This window comes from Bactrocera latifrons, unplaced genomic scaffold (genome assembly GCF_001853355.1).
Source record: "Bactrocera latifrons isolate USDA-ARS-PBARC rearing strain unplaced genomic scaffold, ASM185335v1 scaffold_10, whole genome shotgun sequence".
In the NCBI taxonomy this organism is placed as follows: Eukaryota; Metazoa; Arthropoda; class Insecta; order Diptera; family Tephritidae; genus Bactrocera; species Bactrocera latifrons.
In genome coordinates, this window is record NW_017534408.1 from 2,307,525 (window position 1) to 2,331,561 (window position 24,037).

The 24,037-nt window shown below is 35.4% G+C and overlaps 1 protein-coding gene across 1 annotated transcript in view; it reads left to right on the forward strand.

Annotated features, from left to right (window-relative positions):
- The first annotated feature begins 552 nt into the window (after positions 1-552).
- LOC108965686 overlaps positions 553-24,037 on the forward strand; it is a 60,113-nt gene continuing 36,628 nt past the window's right edge. The window contains exons 1-2 of the mRNA XM_018928264.1: positions 553-674; positions 23,425-23,567. Of these exons, the coding sequence (XP_018783809.1) occupies positions 553-674; positions 23,425-23,567 (265 nt within the window). The remainder of the gene's footprint in view (positions 675-23,424; positions 23,568-24,037) is intronic.

Sequence of the window (24,037 nt, forward strand, 5' to 3'; positions counted from 1 at the left end):
AATAGCCGAGCCGCGCAATCAAACAGCAAAAACAAAAGAAGCCAAGTCTACCAAATAACTAAATTGAGAGCCCGCACGAAGACGAGTCAACCAACCGAAAGACATAAAAAATCTCAAATAAATTGGAAAAATCAAGCAAAAAATAAGCAAATATACGCAAAAACTTAAACGTAAAGCAGTGATAAACCCTTACAAGGACACAGCACTTAATAATAATACGAGCAGCCTTTTCGTAAACAACAAATACTAACAACTATCGACTCGCTGAACCGACAGCACTTGCAACAAGCGCTTAGAAAAACAAAAACAGAAACAGAAAAAAAAATAAAATATAGACACATTCGTATCGCCATCAACATTTACCTCATCATCCTCGAAACACTTATTACCCACTTACCGCACTGAAAGTGAGCAATTTCTTCGTGACCGCCCTTTCAATAACACTCCTGCAGCACATCAGTCCACGTTGCTTTTGCGGGTGTGTACCACCACTTTTGACTGTAAATCAGCTGCTTTCTCACAGCTGAGTTAGTAAAAACAACGAACGAAAAAATGGAAGATGCTCCACCGCCGCCGAAGAAGAGCACCACACTCTCCGTGGACCGTGCAGCGTTCCTGCTGTTGCGTGTTAAGAAAGCATTCAAGAAGAAACGTCAACAACGCAAAGAGAAACAGTAAGTTCATGCCATTTTTATATATAGTACATACAAACATCTATTTACATAGAAAATTATTGTGGTTGTACAATAATATAATTATTGTTGAAACTTTTTGAAGTATTTTTTATGATCTAAAATAGTAGTCATTGTGGAGCCTCTGAAAGTGTACCGTATAATATAAGGCTGATTACATAGTACGGTGTAGAGCCACCACCCACGGTCTGAAACAAAAACTATATTCTATAACGAGTAAGGGCCTAGAATACATATAGCGTTAATTTGACTCAGCTTCTTTTTTTTTAAACTCATTTATTCATATTAGGTGCTTAGCCTTGTTTTTTAAACAAGTTTTCATTATCAATACACTGTTAAACTGTTTACTAACATTATCTTTAAAATTTGTTGCGGCTATAAAGCCTGTGATTCGAGGTTTATAAGTTTAAGAGGTAATAATAATAATTAATCCATAATATATACTGTGTAGTCGAAAAAGTCTTTTTGTCAACAGATTTTGTTGCAGTCGTATATCTCCAGTGCTACCAATCACATTGTGTCATATAATGTTGGAGAGGTGAGATTTTAAGCTTTATTTAACCAAAAATTTAATTCGGAGAAGTTGAAAATGTTCAAAAATGAGTGAAAATAATAAAAAAGGGAAGAATGCCACGCAAGCCGCCAATGAAATTTGTGAAGTTTTTGGAGACGATGCTGTATCAGTTCGTGTAGCACAACAATGATTCGCTTGCTTCCGTTCTGAAAATTTTGGGGTGAAAGATACATCACGCTTTGGTCGACCTATCGTTGAAAAAGTCGATGAGATTATGGAAAAGATTGACCAAGACCGTAACATAAGCAGCCATGACATCACTAAGAACTTAACATTCATGGGTTTGAACCACTTAAAAAAGGCTGCCTACAAAAAGAAGCTCGATGTTTGGGTACCACATGAATTGTTTGTGAAAAATTTAATGGATGATTTTAAATGAGCAATGTGATGAGCTAAGCTGAATTAACCATTTCCTTTTGTCCGTACATACGTGCACTAGTCCCTCAGTTTTTGAGATATCCATTCGATATTTTTCACATAGTCTTTTTCCCCAAAAAAGCTGCTCATTTGTCTAGAACGCCGCTATCGCATACTGCTCAGGTTAGGTCGTAGGGTTGGTCAAACACCTTCTTCAAGTGCTTACAGATCGATGTTTTACGCTCACTGGAAATTTATTAAGGCGGTGAATATCAATCCCAGCCACTTCGTTGGGCTTTCCAAAGTTGTATTACCGAGAAATTTCAACTTTCAATGTTGTCAAAGAGTGTCAGTCAGAATATTTACAATTTTGGCAATATTTACATTGCTAAGTTCAAATAGCTCAGCCTCCCTTAAGCTTATCAGTTTTGCGGTTTCCGGCGATTCCGCTGTAACCGGGCAGTCTACAAGTCTAATATGCAAAAAATTTCAAGCCATTGCTAATGAGGTCATGAAATCTTCGACCAGCATTGAGCGCACTGTCAGCGAGCTCAAAACCAGTATAGCCTATATATATAGGCTATCAATGTGAATGCACAACTCTCTGAAGCAGGCTGCACCTCGAAGTAGTATATTTACCACTGCCTTGACGACAGTCTCCTCCAGTTGAAAGATGGCAAAGTGGTCAGGTAGCCTGAAACTAGAGTTGATGGAGAGCTCCCGATAAATTCTTCCACGTTCGAAAAACAGAGGTCGCAAAAAGACGTATGCAAATTTTCAGATGGATATCTGAAAACAGAGGGACTCGGTTCATATATACAGGCGGACGGAAAGGCGGACGGACTTGCCTATTCATCCTTCGGTTTAGAGTTTGGAACCCAAATTAAGTTACTGCTCGAATTCAGTATGATCTGTGTGAAAAATAAAGTATCCAAACTTATACTATATCCAATTCCGACAAAGGATTGAAATGTTATCTGATGGCCACCACTTCCTCCTTCTGGAGTCCGGACACGCAACATCCAATTCCAGGAGATTTTTTTTTTGAAAGACTTTCAAAAAATGCCTTCTCATATTTGGTATTTTTACACCGTATTGTGGCAGATGGTAGGGAAAGACGTCATAAATGAATTATAAATCATGCGCTCATACATTTCTCCAGAATCAGAAAATCTTTGTGAACAAAATGATCTTCTCTGAACGTTTTTGTTGAATCATTAGATTTTGATCACAGTAGATATTTCAGAACAGTCAACCCTCCATTTACAAATCGTTAATGACTGCAGTCCAATATGAGTATAGATTTCTAACTTAAAAGGATAATTCTTTGATTGCAACCATTCAATTTACTTTTTCTTTCTTAAATAATTAAACTACTTCGCAGCTTACTGCTCGCTTTGTAAGAATCAAAGTCTACCCGCCAGTCTGTCTGACTGCTTGTCTTTTTAAGCCCATTTACAGTGCCGTTATTTTTCCACCTCATTGATTTGCTGGCAGTTTGTGTGCTGCTTCTGCGTCTTTGGCAGGGTCTTCGCTTACTTTTCAACTTTGTAGCATATTTATAAGGCTTGCCAACCGCATTTTTCAACTGCTTGTCATCCCTGTGCGCAGTGTGAGAAGGAAAAAGAAAACAAGCACGTAAATAATACAAAGAAGTGGAGAAGGGTGAGGAAAAATTAAGGCGACAGCAGGAAGAGACAAACAGTTTATGAAAATGCGAGTTTTTAGCTTTTATCCCTCCTACGGCGCAGCGGTATTGTCTGTCTCTACGGCGATTTAACGGCTTATTGTGGTGTGGCTTTGCTTTAAGCGGATAAATTTATGTGTACTTATATATAGGTATATTAAAAAACAACATAGGTTCGATAAGCTAGTGACTTTTTGAATAAGGTAATTTTAAATGCAATTCTGTTTCAGCTAAGTGACCTAATTTGATATAGATTATATCGAGGGGATGGCTGGATTTAGTCTTTTGAGTCTTGAAAACCGATGTGGTTTTCCATCCTAAGGTTTTACTCGAAAGAAATAATTTGAGCCGAATAAAGAATCTCAACTCATCATTTTACCAGGAACGCGTCTGACCTGAGTTGTCCAACTAGACGACCGGACTTTACGTGTACTCAGTAGTTGTTGGTCAAAAGTATCTTAAAGACCTATGTAAAAATTGTATGAAGATCGGTTGAGTACTACTCGTGAAGTCTCTCCAACCGACTTTAAAAACACAGTTTCGAGAAAAACGCGTTTAAAGACGGCTGTATCTTCGAAACTATTACTCGGATCAACTTGAAAGCTTAAGACAATATTCTATAGGTGCTGTGGAATTTAATAAGACAAACCAATTCGATTTTTAGAAACACGTAAACCTATGTAACCCCTCAAACAGCAAACCATGTTAAAAATGTTCACACTAAGAAACTGTAGGTGGTACTTCTATCTATACTTGTTGGGAAGTAGGCAACTGAAGAAAACCCGAACTTTTGAAATATCAAATTCATCGATAAACATTTATCAAAAAAAATTGATAAAAATGTATTAAAAAATACCAAACTTATCGCGACAACTAGCGATATAATTTTATTTTTCGATATAGATACATACAAGTATGATTATAATTATTTATCGATCAGTATATTTCAATGAAAGAGAAGTAACTGATTTATCAAATCATTTTGGTTTCTCTTTCACTTTTTAAATATCTAATTTGTCGATAAAAATATTTATCGATAAGCATATTTATCGATATTCACGCACAACAAGTTACAAATCATTATTTTTCAATAAAAATTAAGAAGTTACTGATAAATCAAATTTATCGATAACATGATTCGATACAAACATTTACCGAGTTTATAGATCAAGAATTATCGATATGCAAGCATAGCGTAAGTATAGAAGTCACCGATTAATCAAATGTATCCATATATTCGATACAAAAATTTACAGAATTTATCGATAAAAAAATTATCGATATACATGTATAAATAATTATCAATTGGCATGTTTCAATAAAACTTTTGAATAAAAAATATAGATGTCGCTGATTAATCCAATCACCCTCGTTTCTGACCATATGATTAGCACGCACACCAATGTTATCGATATAAACACGTATGAGATAAATATTAACTACACAGCATAGTTGTTATCTGCAGTTAACCTGATTTGAGATCCCTGAACCTTTTGCTACTTAAATGTAATAACTCAACTTTTTTGTGAAGGAAATATTTACTCCAATGCTGTTGTTGTTCAAATATTGAAGTAATAAAACTTCAAGAGAGTAAATCGCGAAATGCGAATTTTCATTATTGTTTGTTTTATTGCTTTCTTGTTGAACTTTATTACCAATTCAGAGCTTTCTTTCATCCATCAACATAAAAGCGACGCTAGAAACCACAAAATTCATRAATACACTCACACATACATACATACACCAATGCAAACATTTATGCATATCTTTCATCAACGACGTGGGCTGGCGGCAAAGAGCTAATGCTCTTATTGCCAATCCCAATTTCGCCTTATTGCCAATGGTAATGGTCGCATTACTTTTGCTAATGTTTTTGTTGTACTTTTGCCGCTTGGCTTGGTGAGTGGTGGACGCTGTTGCTGCGTCAATGCAATGCCATCAAAATTAATTATGACAAATCGTTGACAATGGCGATGCAAATGCGTAAAGTATACGCGCCATCGTGAGCAATGAGAAAAGTGCAGAATTTATAAATAGTTATATTTGTACATTTGTATGAGTGTAAGTATAGCTAAACATTTATGACGTGGCGAAACTTGAACGCATAGAAAATAATGACTTGAAAAACGCCATTATGCGTATTTATGGCCATTTGAAGTGAGTGACGTAGCGCTTTCGATTGCGAAATTTAAGCTCTAGTGAAATTCTCTCGCTGATTTTTGCGATTCAAGTGAGTGAAAAGAAGATACATTTTAATGTCGCCAATATATATTTTTATAAAATATGCCCAGCTTTGTAATTTCTGAAAGGAACATTTAATAAGTAATATGATTAAAAAAATTTTATAAAGAACAACAAATTTTAATTTCACAAAAAAAAAAAAAATCGAAAATATGTGGAAGACATTTATCTCCACACTAGCATCAGTATTCTCCAAGAATTTCTCAGGGATTTGTCGAAAAGTTTTACCCTGTGGGTAGTTAAGAGGCTTTACAGCCACTTGGATGCCTTCGAGAGCATCCGCTTATCTGCGCCGCCACCCGGGAGAACTCGTGCGGAGGGTTAGCCATCTGGTCACTAGTGCGTTGCTGTCAGCCTTTTAGATTTTGGAGCTGTTTCGCTGTTGGGAGCCTTGCCCTCGGGCGAACGGACACGGATTTGCCACCTTTGCACTCCTTCAATGCACTCCTCTCTTGAGCCTGTTCCGCACTAGTACCTCCGCCATCTCTAGAGTCTTCCCCTATTGAAGGTGCCTCAGGTATCACTTTAAGCTAGTAGCGTTCATGCCCGCCGGAGTTACCGGCTGGTGCTAGAAGGCGCAATCGGCCCCCTTTTTCTTTTTTCCTTAGTTTCTGCAGGTACCTTCGGTATTCGTCCGATGCGACTCGTCGGAGTCTGCTGGGGAGAGCTTTAGTGGTGCTCGCTGCTTTCGCAGCGGTCGCAGTCTACCGCCTGCCTAAACCTATTCAACGGATACAAGGAATGACGAGTCTACCGCCTGCTGAGCGCCGCTGCATGTGAGCATGTCATAATCGTTCTCCTCGACATGATCCTCAAAAAGCGCTCGCTCCTCTGGCGAAACTTGCCAGAGTGCTGACGTTGTTGTCCGTGTTGTCGTCCTTAGTCGTTCCTAGTATCCCTTGCCTAGATTTAGGTTGTTTTTGTTAATTATTGTTTTATGTTCTGTCATAATTTTCTTACGAAATTTGCCTCAACGCAGTGAGCTGTCGGGTCTACGTTGTTGTATAGGAACGAAAACGTCCGCCTCAACAGAACCCCATGACGCGGTAAGGCCCGGTGTTGGGAAGGTTCCTTTTGAATACAGCCGATTTAACCTCCTGGTTGCAAATCATCCAATAAGCACGGGAGTCGCATAACGCCTTTGATTATTGAATGGTACCATGAAATACCGCTCATGCTGGTTGGGAGAAGCCGTGCATGCTTAGCAGCTTAAGCCCCAGTACCACATCAAGGTACCTGTCATTCGCAAGGATATTCACTTATAGACTTTTCTAATTTTTTTTAACATATGACAGGAAGACAGTACTAATAAACGTAAAGATGAATCGAACATGCTCGGGTAGAAATTCACTAGACTGGCTTAATCAAATATAGCTAGAACAGCATGATGTGCTGAGTCGATTTAGCCATGTTCGTTTATCTGCTTGGATGCACTCGAACTAGTCCCTCCGCTTTTGAGATATGCCAAGAAGCTGTTCATTTCTTGGAACAGTGAATATCGGAACATGCTATCATATAACTGCCAAATAAACTGATCCATAAAACTCAAGTCCTTGTAATTTTTTTACATACTGATCGACAAAACTCAAAATAGAAGCCCATTCATTCGCTTTTGTGCTAAAAGAAATGCATCGGGAAGCTTCGGTGCAGCCGTTGTAAATGCTTTTCTTTGTTTTTGAATAATTTGGTGAATATATGGACTTAACGAAACAACTGTTTACCCTTTCTATAATCTCTTTTAAAATGTCAAAAATGGCTTATCCAAGCATACATGTGGGGTGGGTTCGTGTTTATTATAAAAGTGTTTATTTATAGTATTTTATTTATTGTTTTCTTATATTCAATTTTACACAGGTATTCTTGTTTTCAGTTTTATACAAGTGTTCTTATTTTTAGTTTTATGCAAACGTTCTTATTTTATTTCAGCTTTCTAACTATCCTCGTGCTCGTCCGCGTGTCGACTGACTGTTCTGTTCAAAGTCCTCGTTGCTCGTTTGTTCGTCGCTACTCGTTGTTTATTACAGTCAGTGTTGCATGTCACTGTCCGTATGTTCGTCTACTTATAGTTTATTGCAGTCAGTGTTGCATGTCATTGTCCGTATGTTCGTCCACTTCTGGTTTGTCCCTTCATCGTTCCCACATACATACCTATTTTATACCTTAAACGAACACTAACAATGTTTAACGAATGCAACTCTGTTATCATAAGCAAACAAATGCCTGAAATTCCACAAAATATTCGAAACATTCCGCTGCTTAACCCTCGCAGCTATGCTGGTAATCCGTTAAAAGCTGCCTCAACTTTGTGGTGCGATGCGGAATGTCTGTGTGCTTTTGTTTGTGTGTGCCGGCCAGGCTGCATAAAATTTATGTGTTTTCTATATAAAATGTAAATCAAATCTGATTGCCCGCTACACAAACTCTATTAAATTTAATTGTATTTGCTTGAATTTGATTTTTCATTCCATTTGTTTTATCGTTATTTAATGGATAGTCAATTTGATTTATGCCTGTGTAAACAGGATAATTTTAACCAAAATAAACAATCTGTGAATAAACATAAATATATGTAAATCAACTAGTGTCAATATTTGTTTTGCATTGTCTTAATAGGAAATTTTTTTATGAAAAATTTATAGCAACAATAAATACTTACATACACATACACATTATACTATGTGCATATATTGCTGGAAAGTAGATTAGTAATTGGTTTCAAGGATTATAAAATAATAAAAAAATGTCAAATTTATATCCAAAAGATAAACAAAATTTAAGATCAAAAGGATTTAAATAAATTACAATTAATTTCGTGTTAAACTTTATATACCACTTCAGTACATACAATCTTTTTATAGTGAAATAGTTGAATTGAGACTTAAGAAGGTGATAAAGAGAAAAGAGTAGAGAAGAAAAGAAATTAGATCAATTCTCAGAATTTGTGGCAGACTTTTTAAAGTAGAGGCAATATTTACAGAAGCTATTACAAAACTTTACATCAAAATGCTCCACATGTGTTAAATATATATTTTTTTTCAAGCAGCCAATTTTTTCCTTTTTTTTTCTTATAATTGAAATACATCTTGTTTTTCTCAGTACATTTACATCGTTTTGATCGACGTCTTCTCGATTAGCCCACTGTAGCGCTCTATTGACAATTTCAACTGCTTTATTTGGTTTGATTTTCTCCGGTGACTCTGAAACGCAGTCTTCGTCTAATTCGTTCTCTGGTTCAATATCTTCGTTTCATTCACGAATCGTTGGTAACTTATATATTTCTGCGGACAAAACCGAACCCCAGGATTTAAACTGTGGAGTTCGATTGTGCTTCTCCTCAAGTACCGAAGTTTGGCTTCCCATTTCTCTTTTAAAACCCTCACCGTCATTATCATCATTATTTTCCGCAAAATGAAAAATATTCTTCCAGCAATTAGGTAGGGTTCCTTCACTAACACGACTCCAAGCACCTTCCTAAGATTTATTACAGTTTTTATTGTTAGCTTCTTCATTGACTCGAGAAAATCAGAATTCGTCACTGCTATTGCAGTTAGGAGACGCTTTCTGTAGTGCAGCTTTGAAGAAGCGTTTTCGATTAGGAGAATATCTTTAATTGCCAATTTCCACCTTTAAATGATTTCATCTTAAAAATATCACATTAAAAAAATTACAAAATTCAAAAGGAACCTGTACCTGTAGCACGAATTATTCATGAATCCTTTCTTCAAAATAGCCAACGTCATCCCAGTAGATTTTTAGTTTTTTTACTCAATTGGACACTGAAAATTTCAAAACCTCGGGATGATTTGCATTGCCAATTGAACAGATTTTGAGTTTATAAGTTCCAGAGTCGTTTAAGCAAAACAAAAACGTGATTTACTGCTTCTTTCAACTTTTTTTTCAAATTGGATACATAACACTTTTCTGGTAGAATTTTTCAGAATAAACCAGACTTATCAGCATTATATAGCTGATCCCTGACCTTTAGAAAGAAACCCAAGTGTTCACGTTTTCGAGCGTGCGCTGTACAGGTATATGGAAAGCGGTCGCGAATATATCGTCCTCTAAAATGAAAAATAACGTAACATCACTTTTCGTAAGTTTAGAGCCGAAAGATAAATAGTATAATATTATAGAAACCACTCATATTGAAACAGAATTGGAGTAATGGTTATAAAATGGTTATATATTGGTTATATCAGACAGTAATAGCTGAAAATTTTATGCTATATCATGTCATATGATGTATTGAATCATAAGGAATACAAAACTCAATTTCTCAAAGCATTCAAGGGTGTTGAAAGGGTTTAGCCCACCCCTTTATGAGATTATACTTTTTTGCCTTCAAGGTTTCAAAATTTCCAGAGAAAATCATCAAATTGCTACCTTCAACTAAATGCTAAAATAAAGGATTTACCTTTAAAATGGCTGTCAGGTTTCTGTGCTGCGCTTGCTACCTGCGCGCATTACTATATATCCCTGAAAAAAAAACAATTTCCACACACAGTTAATTTTTTCTAAGCAACACAACACAGCACTAGCACCTACAATTGCACCTAATACAAGAACTATTATATTGAAGATGTGTAAACCAACAAACGGTCATATTATTTCGGAGAAAGCAACTTCTGCCGCATTTTTAGAAAGATATGGCAATTTTGATACCCTACTTTCAGAAAATGAGTATGCTGTAATACTTTCCTGGTTTATCGTCTGGGGTTATAAGAGTCTTTATCTCGAGATGCGTGATGTGCCGAATGATCTCTCAATGTAATGCGACAATTATACAAATTTGGAACGAGCATCCGAAAAAACTGCGAAGGGGAATTTATAAACCTTATATGGAGAACGTGTGAACTTGTCAAACTTTTAGATTAATTTTATATTTCAAATATTTGAATAAATTATTAATTTTTCCAGTTGCAATGAAGTTGTTTATCGTATTTTTGTTGTAATATATTAACGGTTTAAGTGTATTTAGGATTATTTTTTCAAAATAACAAAATATTTTTCAAAATATTTAAAATTGAAAAATATATTTTTAGGTCACTTTATTATCGGTATTATGAAGCATGCATACAAAATTTTTCCAAAGACAATTTTATATTTTGGATTAGAATTTGTATCAAGGTTTTCTCGGGTAATAAACAGAAGTAGTATCGGAAGACTATAGTATTCAGCTATAGCAAACTGAATGAATGGTATCTTCAAGATATTTCCCAAATTTCACAACTTAATGCTATAGTCTTCCGATATCGGCGGTTCCGACAAATGTGCAGCTTCTTGGAGAGAAAAGGATGTGTGCAACATTTCAGAGCAGTATCTAAAAACTGAGAAACTAGTTCACGTATATACAGACGGGCAGACGTCATAAGGTCCTCACCATTTCCTTTGGGTGTTGGGTGTTGCAAACATTGTGACAAATTTAACACACCCTGTATAAAAATCTGACAAACTTAACCAGATATCAGAAACTATAATATTAAAGCAAATTCAAACAGATCTGTTTGGGAGATATCATTTGGAAAAGTCATTATTGCATTCCTGCAAAACTTTGGAATTTTTTTCTGGAAAATGCTCACATCTATTATTATGAAATCTAGCTTATTTTTAATAAGGGTCCCATGTGGCCTTAAGTATTCAGGCAAGCTCCTGTAGTCAATGAAAATGGGCTCATATGAGTCAAGATTGGCTCACGAATAAGTCAAAGAAACGGTGCTTGAAAGTCGTCGTGTTGTTAACAGACATCTTTTATGGATCCATTCAACATATTTCGGTCAAAAAGTTTCCTTTGGATTGTTTTGGATATCAAGCGTGTCAATATTAGATATGAATCTTTTGTAAAAAACACGTCGATTAGAGGTCGAGAAAGAAATGCTTGACAAGATGGTTAAAAAAGCCACATTCATTGAACACATCATTACTGCTTACGGAACGTGGCTTTACTAATATTACGATAAAACTATCCAAAAATCTAGCGAATGGCGCTCCAAAAATTAACCGGAACCGAAAACATCTAAATTATCTCTAGGCATTGAGTGTCATCCTAGCCGAGGCTTAACCGAAATGCATTGAATATTTTATCAAGAATTGGCATGGTGAGCTAATTTGATCGAGTTATTGAAGAAAACTACTTTTCATAACAGTAACTTCATAAACCGGATGAACTTATAAAACATTTAGTATTTAGTTTGGAAGTAATATTCTCCAAGTAGAAATCTGTAAAATAATTATAATAATACCGATTTCTACTGTATTGTTTTGAGGTTCCTGAAGATTGTTAAGGTACATAATAACCGTCTAATAATCTGGTATAAATCTGTAGTTCAGATTTTAAGTTTCCAAAAAGTATGGAAATTCCCGGGTGTGACTGATTTTTTTTAATTCGAGGCTATTTATTAAAGTTCACTCATATTAAATAAAATTTTGATAGAACTTTTTAAATCTATTCTGTACATTTTTCCACCAAATATATGAGAATTTTTCATTCGAGGAATTTTCTATTGCTGGTGGCAACATTGTTTGCTGTTCCAAACGGCATAATTAAATGATATAAGTACTTAAATGTAAAAGAGCTGTTGAACACACGGTAAAAAAATAATGTGACGCTACTAATATCGACTCGATCTAAATGTCGCACCCTGTATATAACAAGGAAATGCTTAGAACACAATTATATTTGAAAAACTACAAAAAATTTTCCAAAAATTAAACTTTACGGCGAATAAAATACATATTTACGCAGAAAGTTTCAACGAAGTCGCCACAAAGCCGAAGACCATTAGGTTAAGGATTATAGCGGAAATGCATCAATAAACGGTTTACGATAATCTGCTGCGCGAAATCTTTGGAAATATTTCATGTTTCGTGTTATAAAAGCACTTCTAGGTAAATATATGTATGTATATATTCTCATAGTAAGCTAAATTAATTAAGAGTTTTCTAAGTTATTGCCATAATTAAAACGTTATGAGGTTGGCATAAATATTTGCAATTGGCAAACACTCCACAGCAACAACTACTATTTGCTTGTAATTATAGCGCTATTGTGTAAGTGATATGCAATTACAGCAGCAACTTCCGCACTCACAAACACGCACACTTATAGAATAATATTAACACACACATGCTTGATTAAGTACAATCCATACAATCAAGTGGCACTCAATTAGTTATATTCTCTCTACTACTCCTTCTACAATTTACATAAATCATAGTCTCGCGAGCAGAGGGGAAATAGAGCAGCTGCTAAGCTTAGCTAGCGTGAGAACAGCACATTTTCCATGTAAATTCGGCAAAGAGAAATGTGCGTGCGACATGCGTTGGTGACATAAATTAAATAAATTACCGAATAAGGAACTTGTCTGAGCAGTGCGTTGCAGTGCTTAGGCAACAACACACACACATGCATGCAAAAACGCAATTCGGAAGTATTTAATTTCCTCTGTGTGGCATCACCATCAGCAGAGACCAAAACAACGTATTGCGTTCGCTTGAACTTGAATTTTTTTTTCTGCTTGTGCGAGTAAATTCAATTTGATGCTTTAGTTGAAATACACTTAATGCCGTTAGTTGATAACGCGTTGGTGTGCGTGGCGTGTTCGGAGGAGTGTGATCCGCTTGACAGCTGCGTTGAAAGGTTTGTAGCGTAGCGGATGATTGAGGAGTAGTCAATAAGCGTTGACGTTTTAACTGTCAACTAGACAATGAAATGATTTTTTAGAAATGAAAAAGGGAAAAATACCGTTGAGCTCAGGAAGGAATTTGGAACATTAAAAGTATATACAAACATATGTAGAGGTGATATAAAGTGTTTTTATTTTTGACGTAGGGTTTAAAAGAAGAAACAATACACTTGAAATTTAATGCTATGGACAAGAAATTAGCTTTCTAATAAAGATAGGAGTTTGACATTGTGTGACTCGGACGAACTCCAGTCGAGAGGCCCAATCTTTCACCACTTTTTGCAGCGAACCCCGAGATAATGCAATAAGCTAAAGCTTCCTTCAATAAGTCGTTTGTTTCATTGGCTCTGTGGTACATGACGCCGGCTTGTGGTAACAAAATATATCAACATCAACACATTCTAATGCAAGCACGAGAAACTCATTAATCATGACTCTTTAGCCTTCCCCATTTATATGGATCAAGGATTCCCTGGGCCGATAGAGCACACTAGAAATTAGACTTATTGAGGACGTCTCAACAATTGCTTATGGAATACTATCACTCTAACTGCGCTGCTTTTGTTAAATAACGTACTTAATTAAGCAAAAGAGAGCTTCATCGCTGAAAAAGTTTTCTTGCTATCAGCGGGATCGGTGGCCATTTCGTTGTGGGCATATTCATTGAACGTGCGATTTTGGTAGAGTTAGATTTTGCAAGCCGAAATTCCCAGATTTTGGCACAGTTGCGCGAGTCGACGTATAGACTCCATCTGGTCTTCTTCAATATTCTGCTCCACAGCAGCAATAGCGTTTTTGGAGCGCATCTTACGACGTCTCTCTGCCTACTATCCACTAGATTAAACGCGCTGCGAAACCGATCCATGACTCCTCGAATTAACAACACAGCTGGACTAACATATAGACTGAATATTGGATACAGAGGGCGACGCGTAATGCAAAGCAGACCAGTATTATGGAATAAATTTACACAATTTAACAGCATTATTTCGAATAAGTCTGTTCATTATGAAAGTGCAAACCAAGCTGATAAAAATGAAGCAACAACTGTCAAAAAGACGAAATACGAAATCCGGATTACTTCACTGAAAACCACACCCTCTATAATATAAAAATTAATAATAATTACAATTTTAAACAAGTAAGGAAGGTCTAAGTTCGGGTGTCACCGAACAGGTTATACTCTCGCATGATAAAGTGATAATCGAGACTTCAGGCGTGGTTGTGAACCGATTTCACCCATATTTGGTCCATGTTATCAGGGTGTTAAGAAAATATTATATACCGAATTTCATTGAAATTGGTCGAGTACTGCCTGAGATATGGTTTTTGGTTCATAAGTGGGCGACGCCACGCCCATTTTCAATTTAAAAAAAGCCTTGAGGCACCTTCCTTCTGACATTTCCTCCATAAAATTTAGTGTTTCTGACGATTTTTGTTAGTCGGTTAACGCACTTTTAGTGATTTTCAACATAACCTTTGTATGGGAGGTGGGCGTGGTTATTATCCGATTTCTTACATTTTTGAACTGTATATGGAAATGCCTAAAAGAAACGACTCTATACAGTAGGGTTGACATAGCTATAGTAGTTTTCGAGATATGTACAAAAAAGTTAGTAGGGGCGGGGCCACGCCCACTTTTSCMAAAAAATTACGTCCAAATATGAACCTCCCTAATGCGATCCTATGTGCCAAATTTCATTTTAATATCTTTATTTATAGCTTAGTTATGACACTTTATAGGTTTTCGGTTTCCGCCATTTTGTGGGCGTGGCAGTGGGCCGATTTTGCCCATCTTCGAACTTAACCTTATTATGGAGCCAAACAATACGTGTACCAGTTTCATTATGATATCTCAATTTTTACTCAAGTTACAGCTTGCACGGACGGACGGACAGACAGACATCCGGATTTCAACTCTACTAGTCACCCTGATCACTTTGGTATATATAACCCTATATCTGACTCTTTTAGTTTTAGGACTTACAAACAACCGTTATGTGAACAAAACTATAATACTCTCYTTAGCAACTTTGTTGCGAGAGTATAAAAAAGGCCAACTTAATACTATTTCGAAAACTACATATGGTGAATATATGTATTTTAAGTAATTTTTCAATCAATCTCTCTCTCTCTCTCTATCTCTTGATACCATAATCTCTTAAAATGTAATAAAAATGTGGAAAAGGAGAACCAACAATATGTATAGGAAAATAATAATACTGATGATGCAGTGAGCTCAGTTGTTGCGTGAATTAAACAAAGTTTGTACCTAAAGTACTTAATTTCGGTCAGAAGAGTCGCACGAGTCATTTATAATCTGACGATGAACCTATTGAGAGCAAACGCTATACCAAAAAAAAAAAAGTTTAAGAGAAGTTCTTTCAATATTAGAAGAAGCATTTGTTCTTATTATTATTATAATTTTTTTTTTTTTTTTTGATAAAATTGGGAAGTCATTATAATTTTGGAACACACTTCGTAGTTTAAGAATTTTAAACAAGTTTATGTCATATACACATATGCAAACAATACTTAAATATATTTACATATATAGTATGTATATATGTATGTACGAGTTTTCAGGGTCAAAGATATATATTTTAGTTCATCAGATATTAGTTACATATTTACAATTTATATAGATTTCAATTCTCTTTTCAAGATAATGGACTGTAGATAATTCGGCAAATATTATATGAATCTCTAATCGATTCCATGAAAATTTCATACCACAGTCTGACCATGAAGAAACATGAGAAGCAGTAAGGAGCTTAAACAAAACTAACACCGAAAGTTTTGATTGAAGTGACGTTTGCTAATATGGTTCAAAATAAAATAAATTGCTTTAACTTTCTGCTGTTTGAAATACAAATGCTCAACGCAGTTGGAGAAGTTGTACTACAATGGGCAAAAAATAATAAGACTTTTTCATTTAAATTTCGTCTAAATTTTTTTTTTTACATTGGTATGACTCTAGATGAGATCTGTGCCAAATGTCACATCTCATTAAATTTTGTGAGGCGAATACAATTTCTGGTGCCGAAATGTTCAGAATAGTGGAAAAGACCGTCGGTGATACGAGTAATTATTTGTCGCGTGCAAATGTTTTTGTTTGGTAAAAATTGTTCAAAGAGGGTGGAGAACGCGTTGACAACGAACCAGCCCAGGACGGCCACCATAACTGACACGTCAATAAAATACAAGAATTGGTACTTGAGAATTTGCAATTAACAGTCAGATAACTCTACTGGCATCATTGAAATATCGAGAGGACCACTGAAACTCTTTTTGAAAGATCATTTGGGTGTAAGAAAGTGAAAACACGATTGGTTCCAAAATCACTTATTTTTTTGAAAAACAGTATCGCCTTAACATATGTGAAACAATGCATTCCAACTACCAGGATGTTGGATGTTATGAAACCTAGTCAGTAATACGATGCGTCTTGGATCTATGGAAACAGGAACAATAGACGGAACATCGTGGTAAGGGTGAGCCGAAGCCGAAAAAACCACGTCAAAGCAGATGAAAAGTCAAGGTTGTGTTGATAGCTTTCTTCGATTATCGAGTAGTGGTGTACTCCGAATCCTTTTCAACCGGCCAAAATGTCAACAAGGTATACTATTTGACTGTTATGCGTCATTTGCGCGAAACAATTTGTAAAATGAGGCTGGAATTATGAGCCGACAACTCTTGGTTTTTGCACCACGATAATGCACCGTCCAATACTGCATTGCTTCTTCGTGAGTTTTTTTTATCAAATTTCAACCAATACGTGCCGTAACCACCGTATTCACCTCCCTTGTGACATCTGGCTATTCGACAAACTCCAACGACCACTCCGGGAAAACCATTTTGTGTCAACTGAAAACGTGAATCGCTACGCGCATTGAAGGCTATTCCAAAAATTGACTTTAACAATGGTTTCGAGGATTGGAAGAAACGTTGGCATAAATCTATTGGAGGCAATTTAGGGGGACAAGGGGGAGACGGCATAGATTTTGAAGAATAAATTAAAAATGTTTAAATTATTAAAAAAGTCTAAAAATTGTTGCTCATATTGTTATTATTTTTTTATTATGTGTTAGTTCATATATTGTATGTTATGTTTTCAATGTTTGAGACTTATTATTGTGCCTTCGGTTTTCACATATGTATTTACTGTATTTTCGATATATTTCCAGCTAATTACTCATTACAAAAGATATAGAGTTTTTCTTTAAAATTAGATTGAATTACTCACTTTAACTGAATATATTAACTGACCAATGAACTGGAACTCAGTTGTTGTCGTTTGAAAGAAAAACGGTTTATTACTTGCCGCTATCATTTCCTGTTACGACTGGTCCGTAAATTATTCAATTTCATTGAGTACAGGCATTATATTGAGATTTGAGAAAAAAAAGAAATTGACAAAAGTTTTTGCATACCATAATATTTTTGACCGATATGTCCAAGATGTCGCTTTGATATCTTTAGAGGATCAGTTACCTCGATCAATTTCTTTTTTACGGTCATCGAAAATGATTTTATACAGTGTTTTTTTTTTGTTTGTTTCATAAAAGCCGCTTTTGGACATCTTCTGGATTGGTTGTTCTTAGAAAATTTAAGGTTAAGTCTATTTCCGAATTTGCTGGTCTATCTTTTAGGTGCAATACAAATGGGTTGATGTTGCATTTAATCAATATTGTGACAATGCGTAAATGTATGTCCTTCGGTGATCGCCATAATGAGCAGAATGCTCGAGTGTTAAGTACCACTCATCATTTTGTTTTGAGGAGTGCCTTAGATGGCTAGCTAACCAAAAATCCTCCAATAAAAAAAATGAAAGTCAATCATTATTTTGCAGAGCACGGAATGTTGCAGAAAATCTTTAGCATGGACACAAGATTGATTTTTAGGTTGCCACAAAATACAGTTCGCAATAGTTTTTAGTGATGTCATACTTGAATGTCAATTCGCATTATATTTTTGGCAAAATTTGAGCGCTGAAATATTTATTTTAGAAAAATGTGCGTGTGTGTTTAAAAACATTTTGGCGTATGTGACGACTAGTGTCATAAATTCAACACATATGTGTGTATATTGCATTCAACAACGGAATTGACGAGCCAACACCGCAATGCACTTGCAATCACACACACATATACGAACACATGCACATTCATATAACCTCTCAGTATTTGTCGCCGTGTCAATGCTTATTTACGCACAGACTGTCAACCGGATGCTATTTGTGTGCAAGTGTTTGTGTTACTTAGTTACAGTTGAAGTGTTGTTGTGGTTGTAGCTGCTGCTGCCATTATTGTCGAATGCCATTTCACGCTGTTGGCTGTTGGCATCTGCTAAAACCGATTTTCACAGATCTCCAAAGGGCGCATAATGTCATTGCCATGCACACATGTAGGCGAGCAAACCAACTTTCACACATACACACATATCAGTGGGTTGCCAACCTAAACGCATACATACATATGCGCTTGAATTGCTGAATTACTTGGAAAACTGGAAGCTGCTCCATTTTGACCGTATAAGAGTCAGCTGCGATGCAACGACAACAATAACAAACGCTGCGCGCTAAAATAAAAACAGCAAATATTTTACCGTTTTTCCACTGCAGCACCTTGATTTAGCTGCGTGTGACAGCCTGTGTTAACAAAGATTTATAAAAATTCTGAAAATTTTAAGCTGCAGCAAAAAATACTACATTCATATAACGGCATGTGTGTGTGTGTGTGTGTGTGTTTGTAAAAAAGCGCAGAAAATAAAAATTTCATTTTTCACTAAAATTTTTAAATTGCAAACATAATGAAATATAAAAAATTAATTATTCGTTTAATAAAGTCAGTGCGCAGCTAGTAATTTTTATTGTTGTTGTTGCTGCCGCCATCAGTTTTCGTTAATGACCTTCAAGGCCTGGCGTTCTGCTGCTTTGTTGCTCGGTTCAGCTGTTGCGTTTGTTCTTGTTGCTTTTGCGGCGGATGTGTTTGCCAGAGCTTTTCACACCCTCAGCCATTATAATCTGCTTGACAATAATGCATTGTTGTTGTTCTTTACATTGCACTTGACAAATATGAATGCTGCATATAGTGCGCGCAGACAGTGCGATGCGGTAAATATAAGGGTGCGGGGTTGTGCAGCTATCCCTAAGGGAGTGTTTATGTTGTGGAATTGCTTGACTTTCATGAATTAAATTTAAAGTTTTTAGAGGTTATGTGTCATATACATGTGAATCATCCTAATATGTATACATTATGACAAAATGGTCCCAGAAATTGTAAATAAACCACAAAATATTTAATTATTCATCAATATTTATTTTGTCGCCTTCAAAATAATCCCTACCAGATGTTATACACTTATGCCAACGATTTTCCAGTCCTCGAAACACTTTTCTTAAGCATTTTTTGGGTTTGCGGGTTTCATTCCGATGATTGTTGATCCAAAATACGCCAAATATTCACCAAAACAATGCGAACGGACTAGCGAGAGATGTCGCGCTCTCTTACCAATTTTCTATCACTTTCGTGACGACTTTCAATGGCGTTGTCATCCGGAAATATTATACGACTTAGTGGTAGTATAAACTTTGCTCATTCTTATTTTTTTTTTTTTTTGAATTTTGCACATACGGACATCGCTCAAGGATAGCGAGCAGATATATGGCGAATCGGATGCAGCTAATACTGACAACCTCCAAATAGTTTTTGATTAAATTTAATTTGGTTCGATTTGGTTCGACTTTTCTAATTTATAACAACATAATCGTGATTTGATTGCATTGGAGCTGGGTAGTGGAAAAATTAAGGATATTTAATTAAAACATACAGATGCAGCACTTGAAAGTTCTAGCAGGATGACAAAAACATGAATTACAAAAATAAATATTAAGTAGGCAAGCAGTTAACTTTTACGTTGCATAATAAATTGAGAAGAATTAAGAGTTAAATTGTCTGAATTCCAATTATAAAAGTGCTTAGGCAGGCTATAATTTTGTGAAGCTCATCTAGCATATTGAGGTTCATTCTGCATAACAAGGCATACCTAGAGTGAAACTAAATTTTGTTTTTTTTTTTTTTTTTTTTGTTTTAAGTTGTCTATAGTCTATACCGTTAAAACTAACATATCAAAATTTTGAATGATATTTTAAATATTTTTTTAGTTATTGATTTCTAAAGTGTGGCCGCTCCGTTCAAGGCGTTTTTTCTCGCAACAGCCTTTTTCGAATTTACCCCAGGAGACAAATGATCCGATTAGTAATAAATAGTTCTCCATATCTTTTACACCTTCTTTCAATTTTGGCAGGCGCCATTTGGTCAATTTCTGACATTTTTCGATGTTAAGTCATTGTCATTATCTTTTAAAGAGTATTTTCCTACGTTATAACTACAGAGTAAGCCAACGTCCTATCCCAGAAGCACCTTTGTTTAGCACAGTCGGACATCGCGTGTAAACCGCAAAATATTATATTTTTCTTTTCAAAAATTCACTGTTTTTTTTTTTAAATACATATGTATAAATATGTCCTGGAAGTTTTTAAGCAATTCATACAAAATTTTTTTTTTAATTACTAAAAATCACCTTATTAAACTACAATAGATAAGACACTTAACTCTTCAGAAATAGTAGAAAGGAAAATATTACAACATTTTCATAATTAATTTCTAACACTTGAGTAGCTGAAATCCAAGTACTTCAAGGAAATATATCTTAGACCAATTATCGTCACCATTTTTAAGACTAACTATGTAATTTATACTTTACTTATGACTCTTTTAAAAACTCTTACTTCCCAATTCCTGTTCCTCACATTTATTCTCCACCCAACCTAACTACGTACTTTATTCACATTTTAAGTACACTATTTTTCTATATTTTAAAAATTTTTCAAAACATTAATTGCTAAGGTTTATTGCTATTAAAAAGAAAAAAATCTTTATAATTATGCCTTGATTTCATAATTTAATAGCAACTATTGCATGCAACTTAATAAGTATTACATGAAGAATATATTTTTAACCTTCTCGCCTCTTGGCGTGTTTAACAACTCACACGTGCATGGTGAAGAGCAATAAGCCATGACATGTGACACATTGTGCTCCACAGTACATTAACACCTGTAACTGTGTAATAAGCTAAAGTGACACATAATACAGTTGGATGTAAATCTGGCAGGTTCTGCGCACCTGCGGGCAAGTTGAAAATCTGCATATATACTAGAGATGCATATGAGGGTTTGTTTGTATGTTTATTTAGCAGTGACCTTGCAGGAAATATGCCATTTGAGGCGTTAATGTGCGCCATTTGCATAAATGGAAGTTCCTGACAGCGGTCATACGAATTTAATTGAGTCATTGGGTTTACTACTTTTATTGCCTCCCTTCAATTGACAACAACTTTTCAGTCATATTATTCCAGACGAAGTTTGACTTTGTGCTGGTAAGAGGAATATGAATAGTTATTCAAATTTTTGGAAACATTTTTTTTAACAATGCTTTTACTGCTCCGGAGTGCAGCCTCCTTCAGAGAAGTGAGCATCCACTCAGATAACAGTGCCGCGAAGGCTGTTCAAAGAGTGCCCAATCTCGCTATCAATAGCATCGAGTGCCTTTGTGATAAGACTGGTATGGGTGCCAGACCACAGCAGAATCGCAGGAAATTGTAAAGCTGATGAGCTAATAAAAAAAAGGTGCCCTAGAATCGCTATCGGTAGGACGGGAACGGATCGGTGCTCCCTTATCTACTTGTGTTCTACTACAAGATAGCTGTGCTTCCAGGAAACGTTAGGCCACAAGATGTTTGATGGGATAATCACACGTTAAAATATAAAAAGTTATAGGAAATATCGGAAGCGTTGTTTATACGATGAAACGATGGCGTTGTCTATGTAGAGCACGCAATTCACAACTAATAGCGTTAATACCGAAATTTCGGGATTTCTAAAGTCGACATTTTTCGAAACTATTTGTGGGATCTCATTATTATTTTAATTGAATTCTTAGCCTTTCATACATATACATACCGGTAGATCCCGAAATTGTTAAAAAAATTTTGTTTATTAATTCTACGTAGACTCTAACGGTATTACATACGAGGTATTATTAACATAATACATTATCACGTTAAGACGTTCTCTTCTTTTAATAGAAAAATCGGTAATTCAATACTGCCTGAAATTTCAAATAAAAGTTCGGGATATCAATATTGTCTGAAAAAAAAAATAGGGATTACGAGATATTGGAGTTGGTATCTTTTAAACTACAAAAACCAAACATTGAAAGTCCCGAAATAAAAGTCCCGATAATAAAAGTTCGGATTTCGATATTGTCTGAAATACAAAAAAAAAAAAAAAAAAAAAAANAAAAAAAAAAAAAAAAAAAAAAAATAGGGATTACGAGATATTGGAGTTGGTCTCTTTTAAACTAAAAAAAAAAAGTCCCGAAAGCTCTATCCCGTAATAATGAACTTTTTTTTTGAATTGCAACAAATTTTTTTTATTGAATACAATATCGAAGTTATATTTGGGAACTCTGCTAGCGGCAAAATCGCAGTTACACATTATTTCAAACGGGATCCCGTCAAAGTTTTAGCGTTATAGCTGTAAATAATCTGGCACTATTATAAGTTCACTTAAAGGCTTATTAATATCTTAAATACAAGCTTTTTTTAGTTTCCTGATTGTTAGTGGATATACAAATATACCTAAAATAATCTCTTTAAAAACTTTATTATCTGAAAAATGTGTATTTATTTTCGCAAGTGAAAACACTTAATTGGCGGTACAAAAACTGCTCCACATAGAGATTCCGTTACACGCCACATCTATATGTACAATTATTAAAAAAGTATTACATTTCCACACCCACTAATAGACACACATACATATGTATGTAAGTACATATGAATATTTTACATATTTTTCTCGTAAAAATGCAAATGACTTTCGAAATTACCTTTTACATTAAGCCAGCAACTCTGTCAATAATATGAGAGCGCTTACATCACGGTATATAGTATTAAATATTTATATTAATTTACACATTGTAATTACATACTTTTACATGTTTTTCCACTGTCACTCACTTGTCTCATTTCCTTTTACGCTCCACCTCCCACTGCCTGTCGCTTTTCCTTGCCTTTGCTTATAGCTATTTCTTCATTGTTGCTCTTTTCCTGCTTCACTTTCAGGACACAAGCCGCCAATGCCGCCTTAATATCACAGGCACGCTCCGGCCGTAAGTTGCCGCCCCCGCTGCTGCGTTCGCGTACCCTGCCAGCGATTATTGTGCCCGGTATTCCGGTCGTTTCGCTTAATACGGATCGGCAATTTGGTAAGTACCGACATGCTCGCATGCTATTAAAGTATTTAACTTAAGACAATACGCTTATGTGTGGCAGTCTGGCAAACAGGCGAATATTTTAATTCCTCGTAATTACTTAGTGGAATCCGACTATTCGCATTTCGTGAACTATTTGCTTATAAATAATAGTGGGATGGGTCACATGTCGTTGCTGTTCGAGGAGTGTCTCCTCGTAATGGTCAGCAAAGTTACAAAACAATATTATGTATTATGTTATTAACATTTTTATAGAAGTATTTCACTTTCTAGGATTCTTAAGAGGTGACTTTAGCTGGTGTTCTGTGGTGTGAGTAATTTACATTATTGTGCTTAAGCTTGACTATTTATTACTAGTAGAAGATTCTTAAATTTGGCGAAAAAGAGAAATTGCAAAATAATTATTACTAATATTCCAGCCATTAGTAAGCAAGTGGTTAATTATTCTCATTCTTGACTTAGTA